Genomic DNA, 16,920 nt, shown 5'->3' on the forward strand with positions numbered 1-16,920 from the left:
CCAAAAAAAAAAAAAAAAAAAAAAAAAAAAATGCCGCGATCGGTGGCAATTCGGCAGCAGGTCCTTCGCTCCGAGAGGGAGTGACGGCCCCGCCGCCGAATTGCCGCCGGGCGTGCCGCCCCCCTCTTCATTGGCCGCCTCAGGCACCTGCTTGCTACACTGGTGCCTGGAGCCGGCCCTGGTGAGGGCTACCATAAACAAATAAATAATAACTAAAACCTATTTAGATCAGTGGATGTTTCACTTCTCTCATGGCTGTAGAATGCCAAATGTAGGGATTCTTCCAGCAGACACCCTTTCCTCAAAGTTGGAGATTGACTCTGATTGCCTGTATTGCAGATACTTGGAGCTCAATTAACCTGACTAGTATTCTTTTCCTGTCTGCCCCGCCCCATCCTCAGGGTCCATATTAGTTTTAAAAAGGCCTCTGCCCAAAGTTAGCAGGTTAATATTGACTCACTGCTCTGTTTCAGAGGTCAGCTGGGGAAGGAAAAAATGGATCTTGTGGCTTGAAGATTACTTTCTCCAAGAGGGATGACTGGGAAGAGAAGGTGTGCATTCATCAATTTGGTTGATCATGTGGATGAAATGCCTGTCCATTTAAATCCTATTTTAGGGTTCATAAAAATCTACAAGGGACTGGGTGGAAGACATTTGATCCTAAAAATTGACAGTGGTGGGGTACAAAGGAACTCCTCTCCTTTGCACCATTCCTCTATTGAGCTGCTCGGATACTTTTTGGCAGAGGAAACTTGCTGATGAGTAGGCTGGCCTGTTGCAGAACCAACATTTGTCCCTTGTTGGGATTTGTGAAGACTCAAAGATCTTGTACTAATTCAAGTTCCAATTCCATAGTAGCAGACAAAGACTAGAAAATAATTAAAAATGTTAGTTCAATACGTTAATTTCTTCAGTATCTGTTTTTCCTGGGTTGAGTTTTTTCTTAAATCCTATCAGCTCCTCATATTTTCATTCCCTTCCTGCTTGAGGGGCTCATGTTGTAGTAACCTGTGTTCCTAGCAGAGGTGGACTCAACCTAGCTCCCGCAGGAGCCTGTGTACAATGCTCCTTGCATCATCCGGGGGGATTGCTGGTGGGTGATGTAAGGTATTTTTCATTCCCTCCTCCTACGTGGTCAGAGCACTGCCTCAGTAATGTTCTCAGCTTCTGTCTGCCTGGAATAAAGAAACCCAGCTGAAGTCCTGAACTCTGATCCCTTTTGTGGCAGTGCACTGTGCTGCCATTAGACCACCAAGCTAGTCTTGTTTAGTGTTCTTTCTGAATGCTCATTGACATGTGTTTCCTGCTTTGGGTTAGGGAAGTAACCTAAGATTTGTTTTTTACTAGGCATAGGTTGTTTTAAGAACTGCCCCAACATACATTCAAATGGTTTTTCCATTAGTCAGGAGCAGTTCCTGAAGTGCTTTGCTCACGGTTGACCCACACTTGTTTTGCATCGGGAACTAAACCCAGCTGTGAGTTGAGCTCTCAAAGCACCTCTGAACAGGAAGCATCTTCGGGTTTTCCATTAAAAAACTCAATGCTAAAAGAAAACGAAAACCCATTTTCCCATGCCAGAGCAGGTGACTGCCTTCTCTTCCAGTAGTTACTTTTGCATTGGTTCATGGACTGTAGGTTTGCCTTTTCCTGTGTAAATTAAGGCTTGTGATGCTTAAAGGAAGCACTCTTTAAGCCCTTACATTCAGTATTAGCTGTGAAGAAAATGAAAACTATTACTATGTGAAAATGCCAATTGCTCTTTTCTTTTACCTTGAATATACCATTCTTTTGTCTTCCTTGTATTGAGCTGTTGACTGATGCTTTTGATTAGCATTCCTTAAAGGGTTGTGGAATCATCTGTGCTGTTGCTTGCCAAAAAGCTATAACTTTATGAAGCTTATTCTGATTTATAATTTATCCCATTTGATGCTGCAGGTTTTCTTAGTGAGTGTCACATGGTGCTAAGTCCTTGTGATTACATAATATATTTATTTTTATGAAAATGCTTTGGTGCCAGGGGGAAGGCTGAGAGCACAGGAAATCATTCACATACAAGAAGAACTCCAGATCAAAAATAGCTTTAATTACAGGCTTGTTTCAAAGAGCCACCACTTGCCTCTTATATTGGCTTTTCATTAAAAATAAATTATGTTTTTATAAAAAAGAATGGTGACACAAATATATTAATTTCACGCGAGAATAACAAAAACTACAAAACAATAGTAGCTGGACTAATACTTAAAGTAACACTTGCTGGCTGAGGGACATTCCTTTTGAGGCTGCTGAAACTATGTAGAGTACACTAAGTGATTCCATCTGATCTGCAGAGAACACTATGGGTTACATTTTCACTTTATAAATATGTCACTGGCAAAGCCAACTGGCTGCAGTAAGCTTTTTGAAATGGACATTTCTGGCTGAGCTTTTGGAAGACTGCGTTTTTTTTTTTTAAGTGAAACATAAAAAACCCATTCACTGGTTACACATTAGAAACAAATGGCCAAAGGAAACAAAATGAACTATAAAAACTTGGACTATGAAGAATATCTAATTTTGTATTAACTTTTCATTTTGTTTTACTTGTAGTAGTTTTCATAATTGGAGTTTGTCATATAACAGACTATTGTAAATTTGCATTTTAACTAAACTTGAAGTGAATAAGACAGATGATGCAAGGAAGACAAACGAAGGTTAGTTGTTGCTTTAGAACTTGACGCTGCATCACTGAAGTCAATGGGAGTTTTGCCATTGACTCGTTGCTGGATCAAGCTCTATATGGATTAAATATCTTTTACTGCTTCTTTAACAAATATGGTTTACCTGCTGTTCTACATGAATTGAAGATCCCTGAAGACTCTAAGCACCTTGTCATAAATATTATGTGGCTTTCAACATGTTGTATTACTGTACCAACAAGACATTTCAACAATGGTATTTGTGTGAAGGAGTTCATTTATGAACAGTAAGGATAAATATAATATCCCCCAATCACTGTTATACGTATCTATCTATCTATTACAAGAGTGTTCTGTAAATCTTATTTCCACTCTTAATGATTTATTATTTTTATGATTTAACAGATTATGGTAAACATAAATTTTATATCTCATCATTTGTGTGAGAGCAAAACTTATTGCTACTTCTGACTTGCCCTAACAATGTGGATAAACAACTGTGCAGACATCTATTTTTAATCTATTAAAGTAACTGAATCAGCATCTTTACAGTATTATTGCTGCCTGTAGTGTGTCTGTGTGTGTTTTTAAAGTGTTGTCACAGAAACAGAAATAATTAAAAACAAAACTTAGGGTATTCGTTAGTTAGTTAAAGGATATAGCCAAAAATCTCTTCAGCTGCTTGTGGAAAAAGCCCCCCATTATTCACAACCAAGAAATATTGCTCTTTCACAACTGTGACGGATGGCATAGCCAGAAATAGAAATGCCTTCCTTTAAAATGGTAGGAGAGTATGAAGTACAAAACATTAGAACGTATACTATAGAGAACACTTACTTCTACTGTAGTAAGGGGATGGACCATATGATCTAATGTCTTTTCTATCTCTTATTTCTGTGATCTTCAGGGCAACTTTTATAGTATTTTAAACAATAGAATTACAGTACGTCAACAAACTGATTTAATTTGTATTGTGATCTAATAAACTTTAAAAAAATATTTACCTAGCCGTGTGTGTGTGTGTGTGTGTGTGTGTGTGTGTGTGTGTGTCCCACCTTCCTGCATATCTTTTGTGTGGTTTTTAATACAGTTATACCTCTACCCCGATATCTTTGAGCCACCGGAGTGCGCGGCCCCGCCCCCCCGGAGCGCTGCTTTACCACGTTATATCCGAATTCGTGTTATATCGGGTCACGTTATATCGGGGTAGAGGTGTATGTGCTTTTTAAAAAATCTTGTTTTATCATTCATATACAAGAAAAGACAACAAAACTATTAACATGGTGTAAAAACACATCTCTCTGGATTCTGATCATTTGAAACCAGGTTTATTTTTGCAGTTAACATAACCTCATTGGCATTTTTGGTGTGTGGGTGTCTGATGCCTAAGATAGTAGCTCAGACGCTTACCTGTGTAACAGTATCTTTAAGAAACAGGCCAAGTTCTGTGCTATGTTACACCTGTGCAGCCCTGCTGATTTCAGTGAAGCTTCATGGGGATAACTGAGGGCAGCATTTAATGCAAAGTATAAATATTGAGCTAGAGTTAGCTGACAGGATGGAGAGAAATAAGCTGTTCTATCTACTCAGTTTTTTTTTCTCTTTGTGCATACTGATTTTTAGAAAGTTAAAACTGAGCAGTGTGGTTATGCAGTAACTTCTGTTTCTTTCCTCCTCCATATTATGGAAGGTCTCAGGGACAGTGATGGTAAGAGGACTCCCATGCAGCACAGTGATGTTGTCAAGGAGCAGCCAGGGGAAAAGGGAGAGAAGGCAAGAGGGTGAACCTCTGTGGCGACAGCCCTTGATTCCAGTGAACCCCTGAGATTCTTGAGCTTAGGGGCTGAAAGCTATGCCTCATTTGTGGGAGTTGGGGGATGCAAATACTTCTTTTTCTCCCAACAGATGGAAGAATAAAAAGGACATTTGGTGATTGAAACTCATGGAGTTTCTACTCCCCTGACCAGAAATAAGCCAAGATAGGAGCATAGAGCCCTGAATAAAAAAAAAATAAGATTGTCCTATAGTATTTCCTGAAAAATACTTTTGTAATAAGCCAGTAGGACAGAGGAGAAATATTAAATAAGGCCTTGAAAAGTTTTTGCCCTCTCACTAGGGGAGATAGTACAAGAGAGCATAGTAAGTGGTTCTTATCTGTGACATTGTGCTATCTGGCTTCTAGAGGTTTGGGAGAGATATTGTGTGAGCATGCAGTCTGTTCTGCAACTTAGTGTACTTCAGCTTCTTTTATTATTGCAAATATATGTAAATAGTTTTTTAAAAAAATTTGAAACACCTACCCACCAAACCCTTGGAATTAATTGTATTTAAGCCAAGCTGATTGTCCCCTCTTTATTTAATTCTAAAATAAAGAATAAGTATTTTCTGTTCTTGGTTGCCTATAGGATGTCTGCTGAGAAAAGTTCAAAAAGAAAGGAGAGGAAATAAATGTTCATACTGCAGTTGATGCCTATGCAGGCAGTTGTTAGTTTGATCAGGACCTTCCAAGAGTCACAAGCTGATTGTCTCTGAGATTTATGTGTTGGGGAGCCCATATACATGTAGCTCCTACTTTTCTCATGGAAATGGCCACCTCTGAGATGCTGGGGATCTTAGCATGATCTTAGCATTACACGCACCATCACCCCAACAATCACACTTACATTAACACAACTGAATCTCTAATTGCAGCACATATGGGCTCTGCTTAAAAGTTCACACTATTCCTTTTTCCCCTGTAGGGTGCAATTGGTGGGGAAGTCTTTTGTGGCTAGAGATCAACGCCTAAGGGCACTGGAGCTGGTGTAGAAGCACCTGGCCTCCAGTAGAGACTTCAACCCCAAACTTCTTCCATGGAAGGGCAAATCCTGTCCTTGGTTATGGTAAAATTCTTAGGAAACTCCAGGATGGGAGTGTCTGAGCTAGCATTGATACAAGTTTCTTTAGGGGTTATTATAGATAAGGATCAAGGATGTAAAATGAACCTGGAATTTGATTGGTTGCCAAGGTAGAATGTTGAGGAGTTGTTCAAAATGTTTTTGTCTGCCCACTTTATATGGCTGGTGGAATAGTGAGTGCAGACTTATTTGTAATTTCTGAGTAGCCTTCTGGGTCTTTTAGGGAGAGCACACATTACAGTAATCTAGTCTTGAGATGACAAATGCTTGAATAACAGTAGTCAGGTCAGCATCTAAAATGGGTTTGCTTCCCAACTAGCTAAATATGAAAAAACCACTGCTGCTCTCTAATAGTTCTTCAGTAGATTTTAGTCCAGTTGGACTTGGAGGTTGTATACCACCTTGACATTGTACAGATGCCTTTTATTGAAGGTGTTATAACAATTCGTGTGAGTTCCTCAAAGTTCTTCCCCTTGCCAATTGACATCATCTCAGTTTTACCTGAACTGTTTCCAAACCAAGTGTTTTTTTAAGCAGATTTTTGTTTCTTTTAGGGTAGGGCTGTCAAACAATTAAAAAAAATTGTGAGATTAAAAAAAAAAAAGTTGTGATTAATCAGTTTTAATTGCACTGTTAATAATGGAATACCAATGTAAATTTATTATAATTATTTTTGGATGTTTTCTACATTATCAAATATATTGTTTTTAATTACAACACAGAATACAAAGTGTACAGTGCTCACTTTGTTATTTTTGATTACAAATATTTGCACTGTAAAAACAGTAAAGAAATAGTATTTTCTGTTTACCTCATAGAAGTACTGTAGTGCAACCTTTTTATCATGAAAGTGCAACTTACAAAAGTAGAATTTATTTTTTTTACGTAACTGCACTCAAAAACAAAACAATGTAAAACTTTAGAGGTACAAGTCCACTCAGCCCTCCTTCTTGTTCAGCCAATCCCTAAGACAAACAAGTTTGTTTCCATTTATGGGAGATAATGCTGCCTGCTTCTTATTTACAATGTCACCTGAAAGTGAGAACAAGCATTGACATGGCACTGTTGTAGCTGACATTGCAAGATATTATGTGTCAGATATGCTAAACATATCTAAACATACTGAGAAGACAGTCCTGGCTTCAAAGAGCTTACAGTCTAAGTTTTCACTAACTAAGAGGGGAATGGATCCAGTTCTCATGTTTTGACAGATTTTTCCTAGTTGTTTGAGAATCTCTTCTGGAGAGACCTGTCCAAATTCTGAGACTATGGCAGAATAGAAGCCTGGCTTATTGGCATTAACACTTTGATCTTCTCATCTCCTTTTTCATTTGTTTCAGGTCATTGGTAAACCATGGTGATCTGTAACAGATGGTGTATGTGTAAGGGGGCAACTAGGGACCAATGCATTCTTAGCTGTGGACAGCAGATGGCTTAATAGCCTACCAGTACATCAATATCATGGTCCACTGGTTAGCCATTTGTTTCAGAGCATTCCGGAATGCCCTATTTGTCTCCAAAGATGGACCACTGCAGTTTGTCCATCTTCAAGACTAGGTAGAACAGGACTGGGATATAGGCATATTGCTACTTACCTGCATAATAAGGATGTTATAAATCTTAATTCATTAAAGTTTGTAGAACATTTTGAGGTCCATGGATGGAAGGTGCTATCCTAGTGCAAAGTACTTTATTTACCATGATGATGGATTGGTTTATTAAACTGACAAAAGCTAGAACAAAGAACATTATGTCTGCCATACTGTCTTTAGTGTTCATTGTGCCATTTTCTCTTTTCTTCTTTGAAGCAGCATTAGTTAAGAATAGTGTCAGTGCTAAAATGAAAAAATAAATTAATTGAAAATTAAGTGAGACCCTTAATATTAAACAGGTTTTAATTGAATTCAAGCGCCCTGGTTATGATTTTTTTTTCAAATATTGCATAAGTTACTTTATTAATATATAATTTCCATTGACTAATTTTTGAATCGTATGTTGATGAAATCATCTGCTCTGATCTTGGCTAATGCTTCAGAGCTTCTCGACCTTTAAACAATGAACCAAATGCGTCTCAATTATGATCAGTGATCAGTTTGGTTGACTTAACCCTTTGAATACCACATACTTCAGAATATGAGTGACAAATTATTATGAATAAATCATAAAATGAAGTGTTTGATCTTTTGAGCCATATAAATAGTATTTTAAGAGGTTAAGTAACTGGAAAGGCTTTTTAATAAAGCCACTTCATACACAATTTCAAAAGAAACTTGTTGGCTGTCCACATACACACGTGTGTGTGTGTGTGTGTGTGTATATGCATATATAATATGTGTATAATATAAAATATGTTTCTAATTTTATAAACAATAAAATCTAGATTTGAACAGAAGCCATAGACCCTGTTTTATAATTTAAACAACATGTGTTTCAGTGTAAGAAAACCTGAGGAAATTCATAACTCTAAAACAATTGTACCTTTTGGAAAATGCTATCAGGATTTTAATGTTAAACACATAATTCTATTAAAATTATTGAATTTAGTAATAGGAAGCATTTGTTCATTGACTTGAAACTGTTAACAGAATTAAATAATTCACATTTCCTAAAAAGGTGTGTGACTCTTATCTACTAAAGCAACAGGAAAGATTAATGTAGTACCACTGTTTGGAAACATGAAACAAACTTCAATATATTATAGATTAAACCTGATGGGACCAAATCATCAACTTGAAGTTGTCAATGAACCTTGCAGCCAATGGCTTAAATGGTATGATATATTTTGTCTTTATCGTTTGCAGTTGTAAAGAAAGGCATTAGTTTGGCTTACTTCAGTAGCTGGCAGAACGTTAGTCTGAGAGCTTTTGAACATTGCTCTAATGATTTCCATGTTACAGATGCTTTTTTACAAAATATAGGTGATCTGTACAGATCCTAGCATGATTTAACTTGAGCAGATTGGTTTTCATTGTTAGCTTAGCTAAATTTCCTTTAGAAGCCATCATAGACCTCTTGATTAATGGACTATTTTGCTCTGTTTCATGTTTAATAAGGGAAATGGGATTTTTCTAAGGTTGAAGAAAATTATTCTCTATATGTTGATTTATGTTTTTGTTAAACCAGAGTGCTATTTCTGCCTTATTAAAACAGTTGGTATAAGACAAATATGTTTTGCATCAGCAGTCAGTAAATCATCCCCCCAAAGTATGTTGTGTTAAATATAAGACTGATCTTAGGTTTATGGCTTTAAGAAAAGAGACGAGGAGATTTTAAGTGCCACCAGACTCCTTATTGTTTTTGTGGATACAGACTAACACAGCTACCCCTCTGATAAGAAAAGAGAGAACTTCTGCTTGAATAAAATATAATTTTTTTTTTATTTAGAAATCTATATTTAGGGTAAATAGGCCATTGCAATAGTTCAGATTTGGTTGAAATCCTATCATGACCCCCCCCTAAAATTATATTAATTAAAAAAAAGTTGTGCCTATCTATCTAGTAGCATCAGTGTGCTTCCCTATGAAGTACTGAAATTTGGTTCCCTTGTTTCCTAGGAGGTTGAGAAGCACTGAGTTCAACTTCTGGGAAAAGAACAGGACCTTATTTCATTCTTGAATGTCCTCCCCATCATATGTGTGCAGCAGTGTTAATGGGAATGGAGTGAATTATATACAGATCTTCTTGGTGGGAAGGATGAAGGGACCATTTTGAGAGTAGTATAGAATGGGCAATCACAAAAAGGGGAAAAAACGGGATCCAGTGTAGCTATTTACCTTCTGCTCCCCTTACCCGCCTCTGACCACTTGCCCTCAGCTTCAGAGTTTTTACCCTAGTGATCCAAATCTTGGGGGAGAGAATACTGATTCTCTGTTTAGTCAAGAGGTCAAAGATGAAGTAATACTGTATTAGTAATTTAGGTGAATTATTAACCCATTAACTACTTAGCATGCGCTGCTTCTTTTTAAATAACCGTTGATATGCCTCTAATAATTTCTCTGATGACTCAGAATACAAGGAGATAATTTTTCCATATGCATTTTACCTCCAGTGTTGCCATATATTGAACTGTTGCCTCTGTGACCTTATGTAACAATATTTGTCAAAGTGGGGAAAAAGACGTGATTTTTTTTTTTTTTGCCTATATCTGAGGCCCTGTATTGGAGGAGTGGGGTCTGAAGGAGGACATCTAGGAGGAAGAAATTTTTTTCTCTTTAAATCAATATCTTGTTTTAATCCTGCATGCATAGGCTATAATCCTGCAGACACTTGCAGATGTGAGTAACTTTGCATGTGAGTGAAATAAATGGCACTATTTACGTACATGTTTGAAGGATAGGGGCTTGATCCAATACTTACTTCCATTGGCTTTAATATTTTCATTGATTTCAGTGAGTGTTTGATTGGGCCCTTTTTTGTGGATTTCTTTGTATGAATGGGTGCTAAAAATTATGTGCATGTTTGAATTAATGTTATCTTTTATGTAATGCTAAATCCACAACCTGATTCTGATCTCAGTTGACTTCAAAGTTATTGCTCTGAATTTATATCCATGTAACTGAAATCGGCATGTGACCAGTAGGATCTTGCTGCTATTGTAGTTGAATTCTTGATTTTAATATTGACAAGTATTTTTAACTCCTGACTACAGACTTAATATTTTTTAATCCTCCTTTAAAAATATAAAATAAAGATACGATAAAAGCAATGGGAAAATATCATCACTATAATATTAACATTGTTTTCATGATGATTTCTATTTTAGACCATTTAAAATACCTGGAATCATATGTAGATTTGAACATTTGTTCTTAGGGTCTATTTTATTTTATTTTATTTTATTTTAATAATTGTGGTCCCTCAGTTAAATTAGAATATTAATTTAATCAAATCAGAAAACTCATTTTTTTTGCTATCTTTTTGTTTCTCTTAATGTATTGTTATTTACCCAAGAAAGGAAACAGTTAACTAGTTTTAGCAGATAATGTTTTTACAACTTTTGGAAGGTTTAGTTCTCTTTGTTTTAGAGGATTATTTATACATTAAAAATAATCTGTTTAAGTAATAGGTTTGTGAGCCAAACTGGCAAAATCCATGAAATGCAAAGTACAGATGTCCTTCAAGTCACATCAGTTTACTTGTGGGTTAAATTACCTTATGGAAAGAACAGGTGGGAATAGGATGAGCAATGGTTCTGGGAATTGTCAGGGATTTCCTTCCCCCACTCCCTGGCAAGAGTTTGGGGTGGGGTGTAGGCTACCGGAGCAGGGAGTAACTTCTTCCAGGCATTATCTGAAAATGGAGGGGGATTCTCGCATTTCATGGGGTACCGGGTGCCAAATAGCTTTCCAGGGTGGTAAGAGCAGCACTTCTTGAGGTAGAGCCGGGTGGGAACCACCCCTTCCCCATTTGTGGAGTGATTTTCACAGCTTGGACCCCTGTGAAGACATTGGATCTGTTTTTTTTTTCTATTTGCATTATGGATATTTTCTTCTCTCTGCCGATTCATGGTTTGCTCTTCCTTCCTTCACTATCTCTTTGCTACCAGCATTGGTCTCATTGCTACTTTTCCTTTCCCTATCCAGTTTCCTTTCTTTATTACCTAGTCTCTTACTCCGGTTAACTCATCCCCTTGTGCCTTCCTCTGCCCCTATAATATATATTTAAAACATAAAATAAAGTAGAACTAACATGAAGTCCATCAACCATCACCCCATCATTTTACTCGTATATTGTTTCCCTTTCCTCTAGGCTTTGTCTGTCTAGTCTATTTCGAGTGTAAGCTCTTCAGGACAGGGTCTGTATTTTCTTTTAACTTTATACAGAACTCGACACAGTGGGCCTCTAATTGGACCTTTGGACACTAGCCTCATATAAATAATGGTAATAGAGTGTCAGCCTCAACTTTGAACATTTTGAGTGGAATCGTGGCTTCACTGAAGTCAGTGAAAGTTTTACAAGTTGGCTTCAATGGGGCCAATATTTCACCTCTTCTTTGTTTTGTGTGGGGGTCACAGCTATTTTGTTTTATTTATATCTAACTGTGGTGTAACTTCATTGTTAATTTCTGTAAATAACCTGGGCCTGATTTTCAGTTACTCTAGGGTCACTGACAGTGTAAAGGAGCCTTAAAGTGGGAGTAAATTACATTTATGCCTATTTTAAAGCCGCTTTATGCTGCCAATATGGTAAACTAGTATTCATTTAGTGTCAATGAGTATTCAGGCCTGTATATTTTCATAAAAATCTAATATGTGATTAACGGTGCTTTGTTTCCTTTTCATTTAGGTCGAGATTTGATATGCATACAGTCCATGGATGGCATGCTTATGTTGTTTGAACAGGAAAGCTATGCTTTTGGCCGATTTCTACCTGGTTTTCTTCTGCCTGGTCCGTTAACTTACAGCTCTCGAACAGATTCCTTCATTACAGTCTCTTCCTGTCAACAAGTTGAGAGCTACAAGTACGTATAAATGTTAAACAAGTAATTGTATTTTCTTTTAGGGCTGCTGTCATATAAGTGAATATACTGAAGATGATAAAAAGTAATGGTTTGTGAAAATATAAATAACTATAATATTTTATTTGCTTTTACTCATGTTGTACCACATATCTACTTTTTAAAAGAGGAAAGAACAGATGCCTTTCTTGGTGCTGTCAATTGAAGCTCAGACTTGAATTGTTGTTGTCTGGGTGTGCCAGAAGAAGGACAGGAGACACTGGATGTGTTTAATTAGGCCTCAACTCTATTCCTAAGTGTCTGGGAGTACCTGCCAGATAAAACTGTACAGTGCCGGTAATTCCATAATTATTTACGTATATCTGGGGAGGCTGCTGGCAGCCCTCCCCCTTACCCATCCTGATCCCCAGCTAAGACATTGCTGGGACCTCACTACCTTCCTCCCCTCCCCCCTTGAATGAGAGTCAAGGGGTATATAAAGGAGATGGAGTTGACTCCCTGCCATACCAGTCACAGGAGCCCCAACTCCCCCCCCCCCACTCCCCCACCCCTGTTTCCACTCCTTAAAAGAATACCTCCTTAAAATGGATTGGGAAAGGATTTAATCTGATCGCTGTATCAATTCCCTGCAGAGTACCTGCACTGGACATCTGCCCCAAGCTTACATAATGAGTTGTAGCATCGTAACCTAACTCCCCTTTTGTTCTTTGCTCCCTCAAGCCTCCAACCCACTGTGGGAGATGGTGAAAAAACCCACCTCATGTTGGCCAATCTAGCGGTGAGGGGAAAATTCCTTCCCAGCCCCCTGAGAAAGGAGCGACTAATGTAATGCCCACAGCAGATAATGACTAAAATCTGGTATTTCAGATACTTCCCTGGATGAGAGGGTGGGTGCTGCTTAATCTGACCAGGTGAAAGGAGGGCTGTCACTGCCCAGATGTGGGCATAAATATTCCCCCTCTCTTCTGGTCACCTGTGGGGAGGGATGGGTCAGTGTCCCCATGCTGACCTGGAATGGGGTGGCTACCTCCGTGTTGGAGGTACCTCACTGGCTCTCTAGCTGCCTTTAAAGGGGCAACTCACCTTCTCTGCCAAAACCGACAAAGGTCCCCACCGCTTAATGCGTGGTGAGGTCATTCAGCTTTGAGCACTCATGCATTAATCTGGTGAGGTCTGAATATGTCCTAGATTGGAATAGTGTACATTTTGTCAGAATGTAGCGAGGTATAGATCGTTGCTTTTAAAGTATGGAGAGTGACTGATGGGAATGGCATCATCTTTGGAGTGAGGTGCTTTCTCAGTGAGAACTGAAGCGGTAGTAAAAGGGAGGTGAAATTGATGGGTGAAAAAAGAAAGTGAGAGATTGATGTGGGAAAGAGGGAAAATATGTGGTTGCTGTTTCATTGAATATCATTGATATGCTTGGTGCTGTACAAAATACAGGGGAAAGCACAGTCTCTGCCTCAGGGAATTAACAGTTAAACAGAATGGCTTAAAGATGTAACACACCAGATTACCAGAAGAATGTTAGATCTCAGTGCAGCATGATGGCTTTTTTTAGTGTTGGGTTGTGTACAGAGGATGATAGCTGATTGTATTAGGATCCCTGATTGCAGGGTCGGCTTTAGGCCGATTCAGCCGATTCGGCTGAATCGGGCCCCGCGCTAAGAGGGCCCCGCTCCGCAGTTCTCCACCGCGCCCCCAGCTCACTTCCCCCTCCTCCCCTCCCCTGAATACTCCGCCCGCTGCTCCTCCCCCTCCCCTGCTTCCTGTGAATCAGAGGTTCGCGGGAATTCTGAAAAGAAGCAGGGGCGGGCAGGCAGGCAGGCAGGCAGGCAGCACCAGGTAAGCTAGGGTGGCGGGGGGCGCGAGAAGGGCTCCGGGGAGGCGCGGCGTGGCCCAGTCCAGTCCCGGCCGAGCAGCTCACTCTGGCCCCGGTACCGGCCGAGTGCGCCGGCCCGGCCCTGGCCGAGCACCCCCGGCCCCAGTGACTCCGGCCCGGCTCGGCTCCGGCCCGGCCCCCGCGGCTCTGCTCTGCTCCGGCCCGGCCCAGCCCCCTCGGCTCAGGTCCATCTCGGCTCGGCTCCGGCCCGGCCCGGCCCCCTCGGCACGGGTCCGGCCCCCCGGCTCGGCTCTGGCCTGGCCCGGCCCCTGCAGCTCGGCTCGGCTCTGGCCCGGCCCGGCCCCTGCGGCTTGGCTTGGCTTGGCTTGGTGCTGGCCCGGCCCGGCCCCTGCGGCTCGGCTTGGCTCGGCTCGGCTCCGGCCCGGCCCCCGCGGCTCGGCTCGGTTCCGGCCTGGCCCAGCCCCCACGGCTCGGCTCGGCTCGGCTCCGGCCCGGCCCCCGCGGCTCGGCTCGGCTCCGAGCCAGACCCAAGCTCCGCAACCCCGGCCAGAGCTCCGGCTGGGGCGGGGCTTGCCGCAAGCCCCGCCCCCAGGAATCGGGCCCCACTCTTGCTAAAGCCGGCCCTACCTGATTGTATTATAGGTGATGTTAAGCAGGCAGTTGAGTGAAGAGAGGGTCACTCACTGGTGGAGGGAAGAAGGCAGCTACAAGCTCAAGGGCCGTTATGTACAGAAGGCTTAAAGAGAAGAGACTGTTTACAAAGGTAAAGGTTAAGGAGGAGGTTTGTATAGCAAAGGGAATGAGGAAGAAACAAGAGCAGAGATTTTGTGTATAACCTTAAATGTGAGAATCAGAAGAGATGTAATAATTTCACAGCCCTAGCTGATGTTAGTATTTTGAATTCAAGTTTCCAAGCAACATATCACTGGGCTAAATAAAAGGGGTTTCTTATGGATATGTTGGCCTCATGGTTCTATTTAAGAATGAAATAGGCATCTATGAATCTCTTTAGAAAGCAACAAGAAACTATTGTGTGAATCTCAAGGGTCCTTGTACTTCAGCTCTCGGTATTTAGTTTTGAGTAGTAACAATTTAGCACCGCTTCATTTTCCCCCCATAAGTGACAGCATATCTTTGTGAATCATTATTTTAGGCAGCTAATGTAGAATCTAGTATTCAAAAGCCCTTCAAAATTTGAAAGTGATCAGAGCCAGGCAGAAGTCAATTTAAGCAGTATATCATTGAGCCACGCTGCTTGTGCAAGCTCACAATAAAGGTCTGCTCAGTGGAGATGACTGATTAGCAACACAGCTACTGGTAATAAATTTAAAAATATATATATTTTGAAAGATTGAGGAAAAGAGTTATACAAATGGTTCAAGTCTGCCAAAAAGTTAAGCAATGCTGTGAAGCTGTGCCATTCAACTTTCCAAACATGCTGCTACTAAGTAAACATGTTAGTACTGTAGCATTACCTAATTAACAATACAGACTTGTGGTTGCCAAGTGCCAGCCTCCACCCTGACTTCTGTATGAAATGAACACACTGTACACAGATCTTTGTGTTAAAATCCTCTATCCTCTACTTTAGCCTTTTAACAGGAGTTAATTCTTATCTGTAAAAATATTAACAGGTTGCCTGCATGCATCCCAAGTCCTTGGGTTTAACTATGCAGTTGTTGTAGGTGCCAATTTGCCTAGTCTTGGTGCCATACCAACAAGTTTCCCTCTTGACTTTTCCCTGTGGAGGGAATCAGACATGCTGCTGCTTTAATTATATTCTGGTAGGACTAGGGTGACCAGATGTCCCGATTTTATAGGGACAGTCCTGATTTTTGGGTCTTCTTCTTATATAGGCTCCTATTAGCCCCCACCCCCTGTCCCGATTTTTCACACTTGCTGTCTGGTCACCCTAGGTAGGACCCATAAACCCCACTCAGGATAGAAGACCCATGCTGTATAAACACGGATGAAGTCAGAGTCCCTTCTCTGGGAAGCTCACAAACTAAGTGATGTAAGATCCAACAGTAGGTTGGGCATACGGATATAACATACAGATAAATGTGTGTGGTCATGATTGGCGCAGTATGATTAACTTCATTTTGCTCCTGTTTGCATATTTGTGGGAGTGCCTCTAACTAGTGCCCTATATTGAGGCCTGTCCCTACCAAAGATGATGTGGGCATATTCCTAGACTCCTGTTTCTGAGACCAAGCTTGGATTTGGAATACTGCGCTAAGAGAATTACCCTTTAGGAAAGATAAAAGAACAAAATTATATCTTTATTTATACAAAGCTGATCAATCCTGCTCAATAAGTTTAACTCTCTATCTACCTGCCATGTGCTGATGGTGTGAATGGTAGCATTCAGAGTGCCTTCTGTCTGCAGGCTATATGTCCGGTATGCTCAAGGCACTCATGACTACAACAGTTCTAAATGAAATTGTGCCATATTTTGCAGGCCTAATCCCACCATAGGCGACTATATCCTTTTTATTACAATCATAAAGTGCTAGAGAATCACCAGTCTCCCAGCCTTTCTCATGAACAGATAGGCAACAAAGCAGGTATTCTCCAGTGCTTTGATAGACCACACCGTTTGCACATACGCATGTACCCCTATCCTCTGGTCACTTTTTGAGAAGGGGAGGTGTGAAGTATGCTTCTTTTTGCCCGAAACTCCTCTGAGATCATCAATTGATATGGTAATGGCCATGTAGCATCCTAATAAATGCCTAGTCAAGCTCAGGAGAAGCACATCTCTGTAACATCAAAAATAAGTTACCATGAAGGGATCCTTAAACAATAGATGCTCCCATCCATTTAACAAATATTGCTAAGGTCTTGAGAAAACACCTGCAGAGGAAGTATGCAAATAGACCAATGCAGATCCTCTGTGAGTTTTGCTCAGCTCCTAGCTTTCCATCATTCTACAGCCCAGAACTCCCTTTTATGCGTTGGGGATTGCAGCCAGTGTTAAATAAATAAATAATATTTTATATTGCAGTAGTACCTAGAGACTTACTTCAGTGACAGTCCCTGCCCCAA

The 16,920-nt window shown here is 40.3% G+C and overlaps 1 protein-coding gene across 1 annotated transcript in view; it reads left to right on the top strand.

Annotated features, from left to right (window-relative positions):
* LOC113409489 (protein PTHB1-like) overlaps positions 1-16,920 on the top strand; it is a 476,973-nt gene that overhangs the window by 27,356 nt on the left and 432,697 nt on the right. The window contains exon 6 of the mRNA XM_026663464.2: positions 11,858-12,032. Within this exon, the coding sequence (XP_026519249.1) occupies positions 11,858-12,032 (175 nt within the window). The remainder of the gene's footprint in view (positions 1-11,857; positions 12,033-16,920) is intronic.

The sequence above is a fragment of the Terrapene carolina genome, unplaced genomic scaffold (assembly GCF_002925995.2).
Source record: "Terrapene carolina triunguis isolate 2854851 unplaced genomic scaffold, T_m_triunguis-2.0 Scaffold33715, whole genome shotgun sequence".
NCBI lineage: Eukaryota > Metazoa > Chordata > Testudines > Emydidae > Terrapene > Terrapene triunguis.